This window comes from Sorex araneus, chromosome 3 (assembly GCF_027595985.1).
Source record: "Sorex araneus isolate mSorAra2 chromosome 3, mSorAra2.pri, whole genome shotgun sequence".
Taxonomy (NCBI): domain Eukaryota; kingdom Metazoa; phylum Chordata; class Mammalia; order Eulipotyphla; family Soricidae; genus Sorex; species Sorex araneus.
In genome coordinates, this window is record NC_073304.1 from 214,962,430 (window position 1) to 214,979,703 (window position 17,274).

Consider the following 17,274-nt stretch of genomic DNA (forward strand, 5'->3'; position numbering starts at 1 on the left):
TGGAGCAATTTATCTGTGGGTCAGAATCTTACGACCTTCCAAGTTTTAATCTCTGTCCCTCCTTCTTTGCCCCTTTTCTGTGATTCAGGCGTCTCTGCCATGTCTCTTCTTTCGCCCAAATTTCCTTTTGTAGCGGAAAATGCAATCTTTGCAGCATGCGCTGGTCCCCCTACTTCCCTAGAAATGCGTCCCCCCCTTTCTCAGTCTGCGGGCAGGGCTCCTTGGGGGCCTGAATCCACATCTCTGCGGACTTCCCGGGGCCGCCAACACTGGGGGTCCCGACACCTCAGACCTGTGAGCGAGCGCGCCCTGGAAAGGGAGGAGGGCATCTAGGGCCGAAATGCACCTCGCAGGCCCCAGTCTGGAACGCCTCGACAGGAGAGGACCCAGGCCAGGTGGGAAGAGGTGGGGTGAGGGGGGAAACTCCGCCTGGGAAGAACTGGGGAGGCGTGGAGGGGAGCCCCAGGATGCGAGCATCTCCCTAGAGTTTAGAGACACAGTGGAAGAAACCCCTTTCTATGGCAGCTCTGCCGGCCTTTTTTATTCGTTTTCGACGTGTCCTGCTCTCATTCCCGTTCTCCGACTCCCGAGGACCCCCCGGGAAAAAAGCACGAAACCTTTCCTGCTGAGAAATAGGGGCCTGGGAGGTGAAATTTGGCCGCAAAGAGAAAGCGAAAGGGCGCAGGTCGCCGGGCAGCCCGGTGGCGCTGGCCGCGAAGCAGAGGCTGTAACGTCCCTGAGCTGCCAGTAGAGTCCGCCTTAGACCAAGTTCACAGCCAGGCAAGGGCCTCCGAGGCGCCAGCGAGCGGCGGCACAAGGTGGCCCCGGCCGCGCTGGGTCACGCGCTGCTTGGCCACTGCGCACTCCCTCCAATCCGGTGGGAACGGTATCCCCCTCAGCTCCCCAGGAACCCTTGCTCCAAGCTTCACTGCACCTCTTCACCCCCGAAAGACCCTTCTCCAGGTCAGCCCGTTCTACCGCTCCCCTAGGGTCCCCCCCCCTCGTCCCGTAATGCGGCCCGTCCTGGGAGACAAGAGCAAAGGGGGTGGGGTGGGTCGCCAAAACCTCCAGGCACCCGAACACGAGGGACCGCTGGGAAGGTGGGACGGGGGTCAGCAGCATGGCGTCTTTTCCCACGGAGTTAGGTGCCAATCTAAGCCTCCTCTCGCCCAGGTCGAAGGCCTGCAGGAGGGGTGGGGGTGGAGGGGGATGGGGAGGGGCAGTGTTGCGCGGAGGTTTCTGCAGCCGGCACAGTGGAATGAAACCCTGGGCGGCGAGGCCAGTGTTATTGCTGGAGGGGTCGCAAAGTTGGAGGGTCAAAAGTTTACCGCGTGCGTGAGCCGGCTGCGGCGTCGGGGGCGGGGGCAGGGTGGGCGAGGGGAGGAGTTTGTGCGGCAAGAAGTGAGCGCCGGCCAGGGATGCCCGAGGTAAGGCCGACTGGGGGGCTGCGGGGGTGGGGGAGCAGGGGCGGGGGAGCAGGCAGATCTAAGGAAGGAGAAACTGAGGGAAGAGGGAAAAAGATTCTTTCTCGGAAAACAAAAGCAAATAACAACAACAAAAAAACCAAAAACCCGGCCTTGGAAGGGTAGGAGGCCGCGTGAAGGAGAGTGCTCTGGCCTGGCGAATCCTCTGCGCAATTTTCTCTCCCAAAGATAACCTTTGAGTCACCATATAAAATTTAATTGAAACCTACCCAGCCGCACACATTAAAAAAAAAATCCAATTACCCACATGTTCTTGCAGGACGTTTGGTTGAGGCCAAAGAGGGCTTATAAGGTGAAGGCCTTGCTCACCCATTCAGTCTTATCCTGCTTTCCCTAAAGGGGCAAACAACTGGCCTGCTCAAATCCCCCACCTACCCCCGCATCTCCAGGCCTGATTTTTGGGCATCTAAACCCCTCACTGCTGGGGCCTGGCAGCAGGAGATCATGACCGTGGACTGGGGGCTGCTGGGGGTGGTGTCCATCCCTCTTTCCAGATAATATGGAATTTGGATATGGAAAGGTTGCCTTGTTAATTATCTCAGTCTCTCCCAGCCCTCCACTTGTACATTCATGCAGAATCCCTCTCTTCCTATTTGGAGGAGGGAGGGGACAGAAGGAAAAATACCGAATGGCCTCAGAGAGATCATTTTAACTGCAGTTGAAGCAGGCGACCTGAAATGAACCTGGAATCTGTGCATTAAGTTTAGCTCATCAGTAAAATGCTTAAGAGACTCTGTAATTATAACACCCAGGCAGATGCCTATTTTGCGTCTTTAAATGACTGTTTGTTGCAGTATGGGACGTCATCATATTCTCTTCCAAGCACTCAATATCGGAGTGCGCTGTGGGGATGTGTCCTGCAGAGCAGAGATAACCTGAGGGTTTTCATAAAGATGCCTTTTGAAATATGGCCAGAAAAAACTGTCTTAATGTCAAATTTCAAATTGATATGATTCCAGTTTTTAACTAAACCAACTGGGCTGAAACCTCATTTCTACTCCGTCTTTTAGTCAAATTTTTGGGAGAGTGAGGCCAGGGAGTACTTCCTAGGGTCCAAAGGCAAAGCCTGAACTGCAGAATCCATCTCCTTCAGCTCCCTGCCCTGCCCCCTCCACTCCAGAATGTTAGCAAATTCTGGGTGATAAAGAAGAAGAGCCCAAGATCCTGGACTGGATGAGGAAAGGGAGTCCTCTGACCTCCAGGCATAGCAGGGTGCCCTGGAACAGCCCTTCTGAGGCACCCTATTCCAAGGGCTTGCCACAGTGCCAGCCCTTCCCCTCCCCCCCTTTATCTGAGTGGAAGGAGAGTCACCTATCTACCTCAACTAATTCTCCTTGGAGGTTGGAAAAGCGGGGAAATGAGTAATTGACACCCCAATCTCACCAAATCTAGCCCTGCAGGGACAAAGCAAAGAAAATCTCCAAGTGTCTTTAATAGCTCACCCTGAACCCACCTGCTTGTGGCACCTTGGGGATGGGGAGGCAAAGCAGTTGCTCTACAGATAAGAGCTGGCTTTTTTTTCTTTTCTGGAGGTAGTGGGTGGGGGGGAAAAGGAGAATATTATTTTGTTTTTAATTTAAAGGAAAAAATATTAAAGCCTTTGAAAGTCAAGACCAGGAGCTCTAGACCCATTCTGAGTCCTCTCTGACTTGCTAACCTGGAGTCATAGCTGAGCATCAGAAAGGAGAGGAAAAATTCTGAGGCCCTGGAAATATACAGTTTGGGTGGAAGTGAGGGGACCTCTGGCATGGTGAAGGCACAAAGCAGCTGGGTTGGACATATACCGGGAGACTGGCTGTCAGAGGGAAGGCAGGGGAGGAAGGGGCTCTGTCTCAGGCCTGTGGGGACCCAGACCCCCCAGGCCACGGTTTTCATCCCCCCAGGTGCCAGCTTCCCTCAAAGGCTGCCAAAGCAACCCCCATGATACCCTCCTTCTCACTCTTTGCCCCAGGAACCACAGCTGGCAAAAAGTACAGGCATGACCAGACTATCAAAGCAGGGACCGGGCACACTTGTGTGTGTGTGTGGGGGGGAGTGTAAAAGGAAGAGAAGGTTCTGGACCTAGGTAGAGCCAGAGAGGATGAACTGCGTCAAACTCCTGCTCTGTCATTTTTCTCCCAAGTAATGACCTGCGTAAATTCAATATGACCGAGAGAACCGCGCGAGCGTATTATAGTAACTGGCTGCTCGTGGGGCAGGCCTGGAGAGGGGTGAACTGCAGGTCACGGCGTCTAAAAATTATTAAAATGTTCGAGAGCCCTCGTGACGCGCCTAGCTGTTTAACAAAGACTGCCAAAGTATGAGATTAATACGAAAACTTGCGCTTCAAAAACAAAACAAAACAAAAACACTAAAAAAAAAAAAAAGTCTTGTTCCGGCCTCCAAGGGGGCCCGGAGCTGCTCTGCCCGCAGCAGCGGTTCGGTTTTCCCGACACACAATAGTGGACAAGAAGCTGCGCCGGGGCGGAGCGGGTGCGCGGGCGGGCGGCGGTCCGAGGGCGCGGGGAGCCGCGGTGAGTACTCCTGCCCGCGACCTCTGGGCCTTCCACTCCCTGCCGGGGGCTGCCTCCCGGGCTCCGGGGTGCCCTCCCTCCCCGCCGGCCAAAGGTGGACAATTCCGCGCGGGCGGGGCACGCCCGGGACGCCAAGGGGGGGTGAGCAGCGAGGGGTCACGCGAGCAACCTGTGGCTGCCGGACGGAGAAGCGGCCGCGAGCGGGCGGACGAACCGCGGAGCTCAGGGACCGAGGCCCCGGCCACGCGCTGAGCCCCAGCTCGCCCCCGTCTTTCATATTTTTCGCCAGTGGATGTTAATACTGCTCCGGGGCTGACGGGAGAGGCAGACGCTAGCTCGGCAAAACCCGTCCTGGGTATCGCTGATCAACCCGGTCTTCCGCCCACGGAGGCTGGACGCGGCTGGGGGTGGGGTGCGGCGCCTCCCAGGGATGGCAGGTGGCGGCTCCCAGCGCGCAGAGAAGAAAACCCCCCTCGCTTGGTCCCCATGATCAGCCAAAAGCAAGAGGCTCTGCCTCTCAAGTACGTGTCTTGGGGGGCTTGAACCACCTGGGCCGCATTCCTTGTGAAGTGTACAGCGGCAGAGGCCCAGCGCCCCCCCCAGAATTCTGAAACCGACGAGTCGAACGGGTTTGGGAGAGCGGGCAAGTTGAGAAGGACTTGGAGGTATGGGGTGGAGGAGGGGCCTGGTCCGCTGGAGTGGGTCGTGGATCTCCAACCGAGCGGCCTGGGACAAGATTTGGAAAGGTCCCTGCTTGAGGGTGGGTCCTGTTGGAGCATTTTTTATCTGTGGGCCCAGGGCCAGACTCCAATCTCCCTGTGCAGACGTCTAGATGAGTGTCAGAGTTTAAGTTCTGGACACACGCTGGGCACAGGTAACAACTACAGTGTAATCCTGCGTGTGTGTTTTCAAATATGCGTAAGTTCAGCCTGGCTGGGAGTCTGGTGTCAGAAATCAGATGGAGAGACTAAAACTGTCAATTAGATTTGAACCAGAAAAGGGTGCCTGGACCTAGTTGATGGCAGGTGAGACTATTTCTCCTATCCACCTGCAAGGGGCTGGGAATGGGCATGGCAGAGACCTCTGGGTTCAGTGGTTTGAGGGTTGTTGTTTTTTTGTGGGTGTTGTATTTATTCATCAGATGCACATTATTCTGGCTTGCCTACCAGGGTTGCAAATGTTTCTCAAACCCAGTGAGATAGCTGGGGAGTCTGGGGGTGTATGTGTGGGGTGTCTTCTGTGTACCCTTGCCTCGCCTGCCTGTGAAGGCCCTTAGTCTCACTGTCTAATTGTCACCACTGTCCAGCCGAGTTCCCAGTCCCTGCAGTTAAGAAATTCAGTGGTGACTGGGAGCCTGAGGAAGTTCTTTGGCAAAGTCTAGGTCTCCACTTTGGCCCCACTGGCAGGTGGAAGAACTAGCAAGGCATAACCTGCTTGGGGGCTAGGGAGGTTGGGGGAAATGGGGTTATATCCTGAAATAGGGGTTTCTCCCCTTTGCTGGCCCCATGAGGTAGGGGAGGTTGGGAGGGGCCAGAATATCATCTGGCTGTAACTTTTATGGTTCCTCATTGCCCTTCATTCGGAAATGAAACGCCTTTGATCTTTTTCTCAGGTTGTAAACGGAATTGCCCGTCATTAAATATCGGGGGCCCCATCTGCTTGGTCTCCCAGCATTTTTCTTTACAGCTGTTCTTTCTCTTTTTACCATTGAATTTTTCCAAAAGGGCTTTTATGATACCCCCTTCACACCCGCCTCTCCCTCCTCCCTTTGCTGAGAAACGCCTAGGAAAATATCTAGATATTCGTTTGATCGTAGACTAAAGAAAGGATGGCAGGGGCATAGAAGAGCCGATCGGGGGGTTTTGTTTTTCTTAAAAAAAAAAAAGTCCCGGGGGGATGGGAGGGGCAGGAGGGCACCCAGAAGGGCCCGATTCTGACTCGGCGGCAGCCTCAGGATGACCCGTCCTCCTTTTGTGCTTAGCTAATGTTTACATCTCATAATTCATGCGCCGCCCAGAGTCGTGAGGCAGCCGGGAGGTTCGCGTCCTTGGGCAGATCGGCCGCTTCTGCTTCTCCATCATAGAAGAGCAAGAATGGGAAACACTGTAATCCTGAGAATGGACCCGCTTTGCCTTTTCCAGAGCTAAAAACTAGAGCAAAACGAAATAAAACCAAAGCCCTCAAACCACACCCCAAACGAAGAGCGCACGGAAAGTAGGAGAACTGGAAAATGTCTGGGCCACGAAGATCTGTCTGTCTTCTGTATATACCCTGTAGATCCGAATTTGTGTAAGGAATTTTGTGGTCACAAATTCGTATCTAGGGGAATATGTAGTTGACATAAACACTCCGCTCATTTTCTTCCCCTGAAGAAAAAAAATTTTTTTCTCTTAAATGAGGGCAATCTAGTGACTGACCATGTGAAGATTCCTTCCTTTTCCTTTCTTCCTCTATCTTATCCTCCCTCAATGGGCTGGAGAACAAGGAATGATGTACCTGAAATCTGCCCATGTCCACCCCTGGGATCCTGGATTTCTTTTCATTGCTCTGAAAAGGTTCTTGTTGTGGTGATGGTTTTTCTTGTCTCCTCTTACCTCCAGCCCACCTATTCTCTATTCTGGGTGCAGGAAGACATTCCTAGAAATCCTGTAAAAATCACTGTTGTCTTCAGTGAGTAAAGGCAAAGGAAATTGGCTTTTCAAGCGGATGCGGAGGCCGTCTTTCTGTTTGGGTTCAGAACAAGATGCCCTGGAAATGCGCAATTACCAAGGGGTGTGATTGTGTTTGGTGGGGGCGGGGGTCACATCTAGGGCTCCTACCCGGCATGACAAGGCTCTGGATTTGTTTGCTGCCAAGGCACCAGCATTAGCAGCAATTAGAACGTCTGGATGCGGTGGTTAGTATTGCTCGGGTGGTTCTGGAATTAGCAAATTGCTATTCAATTTGCTCTTAAAAGTTGCAGGTTTTTACTTCAGCGCACACATTCAGTGTGAGAAATCAAGTCATTTCTACGGGGCAAGGGGATGAGTGGATAGGAGAGGGGAACAGACGGACTGACTGACACAGCCAAACTAATAGCGCAGCTAAATGCGATTTGGAAGGCGAGGTCTCCCCGAATTAGTGCATGAATTTCCTATCGATCCGCCCTCGGTTCCATTCATCTCTGACAAGTCCCTCCCGCACCGCCCGCTTGCTCTCAACGCCTCCTCCCTCACTCCCTACCCCTCCCCATGCAGGCTGCAAAGAAAAGCCCCTTGCTCAGCGCCCCTCGGCCTCCAGTGGGTTCCCCCCATCCAGTGAAACCCCCCGTCAGACCAGACCCCCAGTAGGTCTCTACACAGATGCAGAGTGCATAGGCTTCCCTCCCATTGAGGTTGGGGGCGCTGTGGAAGACAGAGAATACTGGGCAGAGGTGAGAGGTAGCACAGGAGGGGGTACGCTGGGACCCCCAACTTCTGAGGAATTGCGGGGATGGCGCTCTACCCCGCACCCCGACAGGCCCTCGGGTGGCGACCAGAATCTCCCCCCACACCTCCCTTTCTCTGGTCCCGAAGAGAACCAGGGTAGGAGGCGGTGGCTCCGCAGGAGCCCTATGTAAATCCTGGTGTTGGGTGGGTGGGGAGGGGAAAGAAAGGGGGAAATAAACCTCTTTGGCTGGAGTAGGGTCCGGGTGAGCAGATTTCCTTATCCGGGAATCGCAGGCGGGGCGGCCATTGGCTCCGAGAATCACGTGGGTCCCTAACTTTGTTCACTTGACAGTAAGTAGGAGGGCTTTCGGAAACAGGAAAACGAGTCAGGGGTCGGAATAAATTTTAGTATATTTTGTGGGCAATTCCCAGAAATTAATGGCTATGAGTTCTTTTTTGATCAACTCAAACTATGTCGACCCCAAGTTCCCTCCGTGCGAGGAATATTCACAGAGCGATTACCTCCCCAGCGACCACTCGCCGGGGTACTACGCCGGCGGCCAGAGGCGAGAGAGCAGCTTCCAGCCGGAGGCGGGCTTCGGGCGGCGCGCGGCGTGCACCGTGCAGCGCTACGCGGCCTGCCGGGACCCGGGGCCCCCGCCGCCGCCCCCGCCGCCCCCGCCGCCGCCCGGGCTGTCCCCTAGGGCTCCTGCGCCGCCGCCCTCCGGGGCCCTCCTCCCGGAACCTGGCCAGCGCTGCGAGGCGGTCAGCAGCAGCCCCCCGCCGCCTCCCTGCGCCCAGAACCCCCTGCACCCCAGCCCGTCCCACTCCGCGTGCAAAGAGCCCGTCGTCTACCCCTGGATGCGCAAAGTTCACGTGAGCACGGGTGAGTGCGTGGGCACCCTTCCCCCTCCCACCCTGGCGCTTTACACCGAAGGGACCGCGAAGGCTGGGGGGGGGGGCGCGGGGGAGAAGCTGGGGGAAGCCAATTGTCCCCGCTATAAACTCGCCATTGCGGGAGATTTACGGTCGCCTGTTTTCAGAGCCACATAATTACATCCCCCATAAATTTTTATGGCCTGGTGGGCCGCGCGCCTTTGAAGTCGGTCCCCCATCCTCTCGGCCATTCTCACCAGCGACTTTTTTCGCTAGGGAGCTGCAGTCTCAGTGAAGTTGGAAGTTGGGGCGGGCTGGGGGAGGAGGAGAAGGAGGAGGTAATCTGTATTTAAGCAGAAAGCTGAGTCAACTACCAGTATTTATTTCCCCCCTCTTTCTTTCCTCTAGTTGGGCTCCTAGGCTCAAGAAGTGGGCAAAAGTTTTTCCTGGGGGCAGGCACTGCTCGGAATCTGAGCAGAGAGGGTGAGAAGTCACAGAAGGAAGGTTTCTGGGAAGCCCCCCTCCCTATCTCACGCACCCACTTCTCCCATACCCGCCCCTCGAACGGGGGGGGGGGGCGAGAGGGGGAGTAAGGGGCACTTAAAACCTCGTAAAATTTCCTCTCTCCCCACCCGACCCCACCCCCCAAATACGACACCAGGATAAAGCAACCCTCTAAAACTTTGAGATCCCTTGCTTCCAGGGGCTCCCCGCTTTCTTCCCTCTTCATCGCCACCCCCTCTGGTGGAAGGAGAGGTTAAGGGAGAGGGAGGGAGGGTGGGAGACTCTGGTGGAAGAAAGGGCCCTGCCTCCTCCCTTTGGGGCAATAAAACTTTCTCTTTCTCCCTGTCTCTGTGTGTGTCCAGTAAACCCCAATTACGCCGGCGGGGAGCCCAAGCGCTCTCGGACCGCCTACACCCGCCAGCAGGTCCTGGAGCTGGAGAAGGAGTTCCACTACAACCGCTACCTGACGCGGCGTCGGCGGGTGGAGATCGCCCACGCGCTCTGCCTGTCTGAGCGCCAGATCAAGATCTGGTTCCAGAACCGGCGCATGAAGTGGAAGAAGGACCACAAACTGCCCAACACCAAGATCCGTTCTGGCGGCACTGCAGGCTCCGCAGGAGGGCCCCCGAGCCGGCCCAACGGAGGCCCCCCCACGCTCTAGCCGGGAGTCCAGAACCTTGGGGTGGGGGTGGGTGGAGAGCTGGGAGGGGGGTCGGGCGGGAGGGGGTATGGGAGGAGACCCTGAGGCCTGGGCCCCCCCTCCAAAAAAAAAAGCCTACCTGCCTGTCCCTCACTTGATCTATTTACACGAATAAACGCAGAGGAGAGGGAGGGGAAGCTTTATTTATAGAAATGACAATAAGCAGCCGTGGGAGATTCCCCCCCCCCCAACTAAGCAAGGTTCAAGCCTCTTGCTTTCTTCCTTACAAAAAAAAAAAGAAGAAGAAGGAAGAAAAAAAAAGACAGAAAGAGCAATAGGAGGAGGCCACACTCCTCGGTTTCAGCTTTGGCGAAGATGGATCCACGTTTCATCTTTAATCACGCCGGGCCCGGGCCCATCTGTCTTGTTTACTCTGCCGAGGAGAGGACGGGCCTCGGTGGCGACCATTACCTCGACACCCAGCTAACAAATGAGGCCGGCGCCGCGCCGCCTCCGCTGCTGCCGCGGCTGGAAGCCGGCCTGGATTCTCTTTCTTTGTCCCCCATTTCTGCCACCCAGCGACAGCACCCTCTGACTGCCACATAACGCAGTGTGTTGGCCACGGTAACAAACACGCACACCACCTTCCTCCCCCCTCCGTAACGGTGTGGGGGCCACTGACTGCTCACCCCCTCACCGCCTGGGGTTGGTTGGAGGGCATAGCAGGAAAGGGAAGGAGGCGGGTGGGAGAGGCAGGCAGGGAAACTGAGTCCCAGACCAAAAGAGAGAGCAGGAGGGCCTTCCTCTGGAAGGTCAAGCCAGGCAGGAGGAGGGGCCACCGAGTTGGGAGAGCTGGGTGAGGCCTTTGCCAATCTAGAGCCCGACAGCCTTCTCCTCCTCTGCCAATGAATGTGAAACTAGGACATAAAGGTCGCGCCCCTCCCATCACGGAAACTGTGTTGTGGAGACCTTTCCCATAGTTTATTATTGTTGCATCGATTATTATTATTATATTATAATTATTTTATTATTAATTTTATGTCCTGTGCGTCCTCTCTCCTATTCTCTTTCTGACATTCCAAACCAGGCCTCTTCCTAGTTCTGGGGCTGCCTGAGTCTAGAACCCTTCGGTGTGAAGATGTGTGTCTTGTACAGAGTGACAATAGAAATAAATGTTTGGTTTCTTGTGACCAGCATGGCGTGGTTTTTGTTGAAATCTTGGTGTGATGCTCCAGATCGATGCCACCCAGCATCTATGGGAAACACCCCAGTCCCAGGGCCTGGCATTGTCCGTTCTGGAGGATTTCTTTTCAAAGGGTCCTATGGGAATTTCTATCTCACAGGACTCCCAAATTGTGGTCGCTGGTTTAGTTTCCTTCTCAGATGAATGTGTTTTGTTGGGGCCTTTTAATTTTTTTCCCTCCAGTCCAAAAATGGATCGAAAGAACTGGAAGGGCTGACTCCAATCCTTAATTGGGGAGGGGGGAATGTTTCATTGTAGGACACAGGAGGTTTAAGTACGGCAAAGCCCTTTCATATTGTGATTTATTTGTCATAAGCAAATAAAATGCGGTTAAGCTGTCTCTTTCTAGACAGACGGCTATTTGCTTATTAAAGTTCCGAGCGAGAGGATTCCGCGCGGTCCGGCCTCTTTCCTCCCGCTCAAGAAGGTATCGTGTTCCTCTGAGGTGTTTAAGGCTTTAATGAGTCTAATTTTTGGCACAGATGTTTCTGGGTGTTTGCAGGTTTTCCGAGTATTTTTATATTACAAAGGAGCTAGCCGGTGCCATAGCTCAAACTCTGACAAGCAAATAGATAATCAAGAAGACAAATGGCCTCTTTTGTGAAGCCCTGCTCCTGTATTAATTTTCATTTTCTTTCTCATAGAAAGTATCGAAAGTACGACTGGGGACCAAATAGCTTTCTGTCTCTGAGGTCCCAGTCACCCCTAGAATGGAGTGGGGGAAGGGGCAGGGGGGTTACAGTGACCCTCAGAAGCGCTGTCAGACTTGAGTTGCCTTTGTGCAGCACCCTATGAAAAGTTCTAAGTCCAACCTTAGGGTCTCTGGTCCTAGGGTGGCCCAGAGTTCAGTCACTCTACGTCCAAAAAGCTTGGGGACTCTGTAATCTGCCATTCAGTCTTTTTTTTTCCCCTTCCTCTCCCATCTCCCTTCAGAAAATAAAAGTAGCCAATACCACTTCTGCATGTTTTATTGTGAATTTGGGGGTATTCTTTCGGGTTGCAGCTTTGGGCAGGACCGGGACTCTGGGGTCTGGGGTCCAGAGCGCAAGTAAGGGCAGGGCGATGGGACTGCCGGTTCAATGAGGCCGGGAGAATCGTGAGACGGGACCTGGAGGGGAGAGCGGGGAGCTTTGTTTCGGTGGAATCGAATCTCATGTGATGGGGATGGTGGGGAGGGGGTAGTAGAGAGAGAAAATAGTTCTTAAAAAAGCATATGCCCCCCCCAATGTCTCTATAGAACCAAATCAAAGCTGCAAGTTGGAAGGTATGAATAGAATAAAAAAAGATTTCTATGGTGCTTAAAGTTCACAGCCATTCTGTGTAGACAAGAGCTAAGAAAAATGTGAGAATTATACAGAAAACCATTAATCACTTCTTTTCTTTAAATACGTATCCTCTCTCCTTTGTTATTATTCAACAGCAAATCTCTGCAGACCGGCTGTTGGGGGAAAAAAGTGTTAGCCGTCTCTCCCGGATCTGCGAGGGGGAAAAAATTTGGAACCATAAAGTTGAAAACTTTTTTCTCTCAGTTTGGAAGAAGCTGTTCATCATGAATGGGATCTTCGGAGCCGGGGCGAGAGGAGGCGAGAGGCGCAAAGGTAACAAAGCCCCCGCCTGGGCTGGCTTTTTTTTTTTTTTTTGATTGTTTTATGAGCTCTTTTTACAAGGGAAAGAAGAAACATTCTCTCGCCTCCTTCTTTTTCTTTTTCAACTATCCTCGCGGCGATTTTATGGTGGACGCTTGGTCCGGTTTGCTGCCTTTTATGATGACTGATGCTTGGCTCAGAGGGAGCGAGGGGCCGCACCTGGAGAGTGTTTGAACTGCTTGGAACTGAGGTGTCAGGGCCTCTGAAAAACCCCAGAGAAGAAATGTGTTTGTGAGGCAGCTCAGAGGGTTTTTCTGGTTTGGGAAATGCAGCGCCTATGTGCCTGTGTGTCTGTGTGCCTGTGTGGGGCCAGGAAGAAGCTCCTGTGGCCTCTGTGATCTGAGACCCCATGAAACTGCATCGGGACTGGTGTCCCCTGTGTCTATTTACCAGTAAAATGTAGTCACTACTGCCTCCTGAAAGAGTGTACCCCACATTCCACCCCCAGTGCTCCAGCCTGGGGCAAGTGGGGCTGTGGGTGGATTTCTTCCGTGGGTGTTGTGTTTTCTCCTTTTTGTGTCTTGCTTGGGGTTCTATGCAAATATTTGCAACTCTCCGGGGCAGAAAATGGCTCCTTTCACGCACAAGGGAGATTTTGTATGTCCACTGCATCTTTTTCTTCCATTCTGCCCCCTTCCCTACTTTCTGGTGACTGGGGGTTTGGTTTGGTTTTCTTTGGTTGTCTGGACTGGGGTCTCTGTTGGTCCTCTGGGGCTCTCCTTCTGGGGGGGGGAGGGAACCAGTGGGGTCTAAATGTGCTGGCCCCCTTTCCCTGGGGCTCACTGAGGGTTTGAGGCAAGAGCCTGGCAGCAGAAAGAGTTCATGGAGAGGCCACGTTTTCTAGGCGATTAGCTCAGTATTCGAACCACAAACTGACCTCGGAAGCCCCTTGACCTCCCTGAGACTGGACATTGTGTGGGCTCTTGCCTCCTGCCCAGGAGGGAGGGCCACACCTCAGCAGGGAGGGTCCTTGGGGTGTTTCATGTCCGTCTTCTCCACTCCCTTCTAGTTCCCCCCCAACCCCTCATTTGCTCTCATGGAATTTCTGGATTGTTTTCCTATTATTTTCCATGGAGGGAGACAAAGTATGGACTTTTCAGCTCCTGAGTATAGCAGAGGAAGGATGTGGGGCGCCGGCTGATGTGTCTCTGTGCAGTACTGGTTCCCTAGACCAGCTGCCCCTAGAGACAGTAGAAGGAGAGACGGGCAGTAGGTTAAGGGGAACAGGAGTCTCTCCGAAGGAGAGAGAGCGAGAGAGCGCTCAGCCTCCAGGTCCAGACCCTCAGAGATTAGTGTCCTGTGAGGTCAGTTATCCATATCCATAGCCTGTCAGCCCATTATCTGGTTGGAAGTTCCTTTGTTTAGGGAGCTATTCCTGTAACTCTTAGACCCTTCGAATCCCTGCTCCCAGTGTAGATCCTCACAGAGCCAGAGCCTCATTACTTCTCTCCTGAAGCGAGATCTGGGAGGAGAGTCAGTGACCCTGTTAGGACACTTTCAGAGAGAGAGAGAGCTCCACCCTATGAACCAGTTCACAGCAACTTTTTCTTTCATAAAATGAGTGGAAAATTTGTTCAGAAGTGGATCCCAAATGTACAGACAACCTTTCTACAATTATTTTCTATTTGCTGAATTTTTAAAGTCTACACCAGCAGCCAATTGCTTGGTGGTAGGGTGGAGGGGAAAGAGACAGACAGACAGACAGACTCCAGCTGGGAAGAGGAAATGCTCCTTTTGGATGCAGACCAGGACAGACAAAAATCTTGCTTGGATGTGTGTGGAGTGTTGGTTTGCTTTTTATAAATTGTCTCCTGACATCTGGGGATTGTCCCAAGCAAAAAATAACTGGTGTTGGTTGGTGTCATCTCCTTTGTTTCTCAGTGGCATAATAAAGTCAAGGGCCAGAGCCCCAGTAAGGAAAGCATGCTAGCAGAAAAGGCAAGCTGCACTGTTCCTGGATTGAAAATATTTGGGGTTCTGGGGAAGTGTGCGCCCACTTTTCCCTAAGGGCAGACAACCAATTGTGAACCCTCCATAAGCTCAGCTGATTAAGATTTGCCAGAGGGGTTTTACAAGCTGCTGTCTGTAATGTGATGATTGGGGTCCAACAAAAAGGGAGAGAGAAGTGAAACAATGGAAAAAGGAAGGTTGGGGTTCATTCAAGAGTGTTAGTCCCACAGGGAGAATGGGAAAATACCTCCTTTCCCTTGCTCCGAGACCCCAAAAGCTCCAGAGCTGCGTGCTGCTACAATCCCGTAGCCCGCTGGGCTCCCTCCTGCAATTTCAGCGGCTGGGCCAGTCTGTACCTTCTAATCTGTTCTTCCCTGAAGTTTCCTTGACCCTCCTCCTTCCCACCGCCTAGGCCCTGGAGCCCCTCTGAAGCCCCCAGGAGCAGCCCGATGCCCTGGGCAGGGTCTCCCCGGGAAGCAGTGGCCGGGAGGGGGGTCTGGCTGGAAAGTGGAGTTGGGAAGTTTCCCAGTGTGAGTTGAGCGCTGACGGATTTGTGATCGGCCATAAAACTGGCGCGTTCAGATTCGTAAATCAATCTCGCCTTTCTCACAGTATAAACGTTCACTTTATCGGCAGCAAGAAAGCTCTCAGCTCCAGAGCGGGCGCTTGTTTATTTGAACATGGACATTCCCAGGATCCGAAGAGAGTGTGGGCATTTTTACAGAACGTGCCCGCGTGCCTTCGTGTCATTTTGCTGTTCTTTTTCTTGTCCTTAAAAATATTTTTCCCTTCTCAGAGGATGCTGTTTTCCCATCCATGCCTCTCTCTCTCTCTGTCTCTCTCTTTCTCTCTCTCTCTCTCTCCTCCTTCCCTTCCCTCTCCCTTCCTCCCTTCTTCCCTTCCTGCTCTTTTAATGCAGTGTTTTTCTTTGGGGGAACATTTTTAGTGGATTTGGGGGACCAGGGAGTTGCAGGGAGAACGATGTCGGCAACAGGCTGAATTCAATACCAGTCTGTGTTTTGTATCTGGACAATCAAAGCCAACTGTCCCCCCCCACACACCCTCCCCTACAGAGTCTGGCCTCAGTGACAGGTCAGGAGGGAGGCCAGGCTGACCCAGTGCCCTGGCAGGGGTCATGCTGCCCCCTCCACCACCACTCACGGGTGTTGAAATTTCTTCCTGGATTGTTAAGGCAGCTAGTTCGTTCAGAACCTTCTCCCCACTGAATTGCTTTTGGTTTCAAATCTCCTAGTGATCTGCTGGTATCCTCTCCTTGGCCCCCAGCCCCTGGGGTAGGGATAAACTCCCTATCCCACATTAGAATTGTTTCCCCCCCTATTTTGCCTGTCTGGCCTGGAGGCCCCAGAGCTGCTGAAGATAAGGCAGGGAGTGAGCGAGCAGCTGGGGCTTCTTCAGGAATGTCTTTTTAGCTTCTTGCTGCTTTGCCCGGCACCCCCCACACGTCGTGGCCCAAGACTGATTCAACTTGTAACCGGTCTGCTCCTTCTGGAAGCAAGCTGTTTGCAAGCCTTAAGGACATTTTTGATTTGGGTTTATTTATAGCTGAGGTGAGGGAGTCTGTATACAATTCTCTCTCTAGTCCAGGGGATGAATTTCTCCCTTAAATCTTTTAATATGCACTCCTCCCCATCTTTCCCCCATTGATCAGTTCCCATTGTCTGCTGATTGGAAGTAGAGGGGACTAACACCTAGGAAATAGGGACTCAGGGCTGCCGTCTGGTCGCCTTCAAAGCTTCCGTTGATGCTCCCCCCTCCTCTAGTTTGCATTTCCCGTTGTCTCTGGAGGGGGCGGAGGGACAGTGTCCGACCTAGGTAAAGAGAGACTGAGTGCCCACTTCTTTTGTGTAGAACCCTTAGTGTGGGTCTTTGTTTCCTGAGCCCTGCCTGCAGTGTACTTGCCCGGCCAGTAGAATTGGGCTCCCTAAAATAGTAACAACATAAAGATAAAAGTCCCCCTTGTGGTTATTCTCAACTCTGGTAGTGCCAGAGACATTTCTTTACTGTGTTTCTCTTCTGCCCCTTCAAAATGTGCCAGAAGAGATCAGAAAGAGAAAGTCAGAAACCTTAGTCCTTACACACATATATGACAGGGACTTAGGAACTGGTCCCGTTAGCAGTGTTGTTGGCCATTTAGGAAAAGGGGAAGTGGGTCCCACTAAAATAAATCCCCCATGAGTGAAGAAGAGAAAGGAGTGTGTATATGTGGTGGCTAGGGGTGGGGGGAATCTTCATCTTAAAGACTGCAGAGAGAATGGGAAGCTTGGGAAACCAGGGGCTTGGAGAAGGGCTCCGCGCCCACCCCACCCCCAACCCCAGACGCCCCTGCAGACTATTTCTGCACCTCCATGAACTAAGCAGAAGCAGGAGAAGAAGGGAGAGAGGAGAGGTGGGCTCTGGGTAAGTGTGTGTCTGGGGGTGGGGTGGGAGTTAGGGAACTGTGTGTATATCCAGGAGGTATACCTCTGAGTGTGGGAGAGAGAGAGAGAGAACTCGCTACTGTTCCATTGGTGGGTCGGGGGGAACCTCTTTTGCAGGAAAATTTCTCCTCTTGAAGGGGAAGGTCATAGTGGTCCTTTGAGCCTGAAATCGAAAGACCCCCTTCCCCCTCCTGGTCACGTGATTCATTAAATAATTAATGCCGAGGTTGCAGAATAGATATGTATTCGTCAGGAAAATCGCAGGCTCGGTCTCCCTGTTTCTGACGAGCAATTCAACTGTCCTTTGAAAAACAAGCCTGTACCCCGAGAAAAAAAAAGAGAGAGGGAGAGAGAGAGAGGGAGAGAGAGAGAGAGAGAAAGAGAGGGAGGCAGCAATAAAACAGCCCCGCAGCCGGAGCCACACCGCGGGCTGGGGTATTGTAAGTAGAAGGGGTTTCTCACTACCTACCGCGTCTTCTATGTCCATGTAAATTTATTGTTTGTTATTAATGTTATTGTCGTAAAATGTGACAAATAGCCATCTTCATTTCCTGCCATTTCTCTTCACACAGT

The 17,274-nt window shown here is 53.0% G+C and overlaps 1 protein-coding gene across 1 annotated transcript; it reads left to right on the forward strand.

The window, feature by feature from the left end:
- The first annotated feature begins 7,842 nt into the window (after positions 1-7,842).
- Positions 7,843-9,445, forward strand: HOXB4 (homeobox B4). The gene is made up of 2 exons (XM_055132438.1): positions 7,843-8,290; positions 9,147-9,445. The coding sequence occupies exons 1-2, from the start codon at positions 7,843-7,845 to the stop codon at positions 9,443-9,445; spliced, it is 747 nt and encodes a 248-aa protein (XP_054988413.1).
- Positions 9,446-17,274: the final 7,829 nt, after the last annotated feature.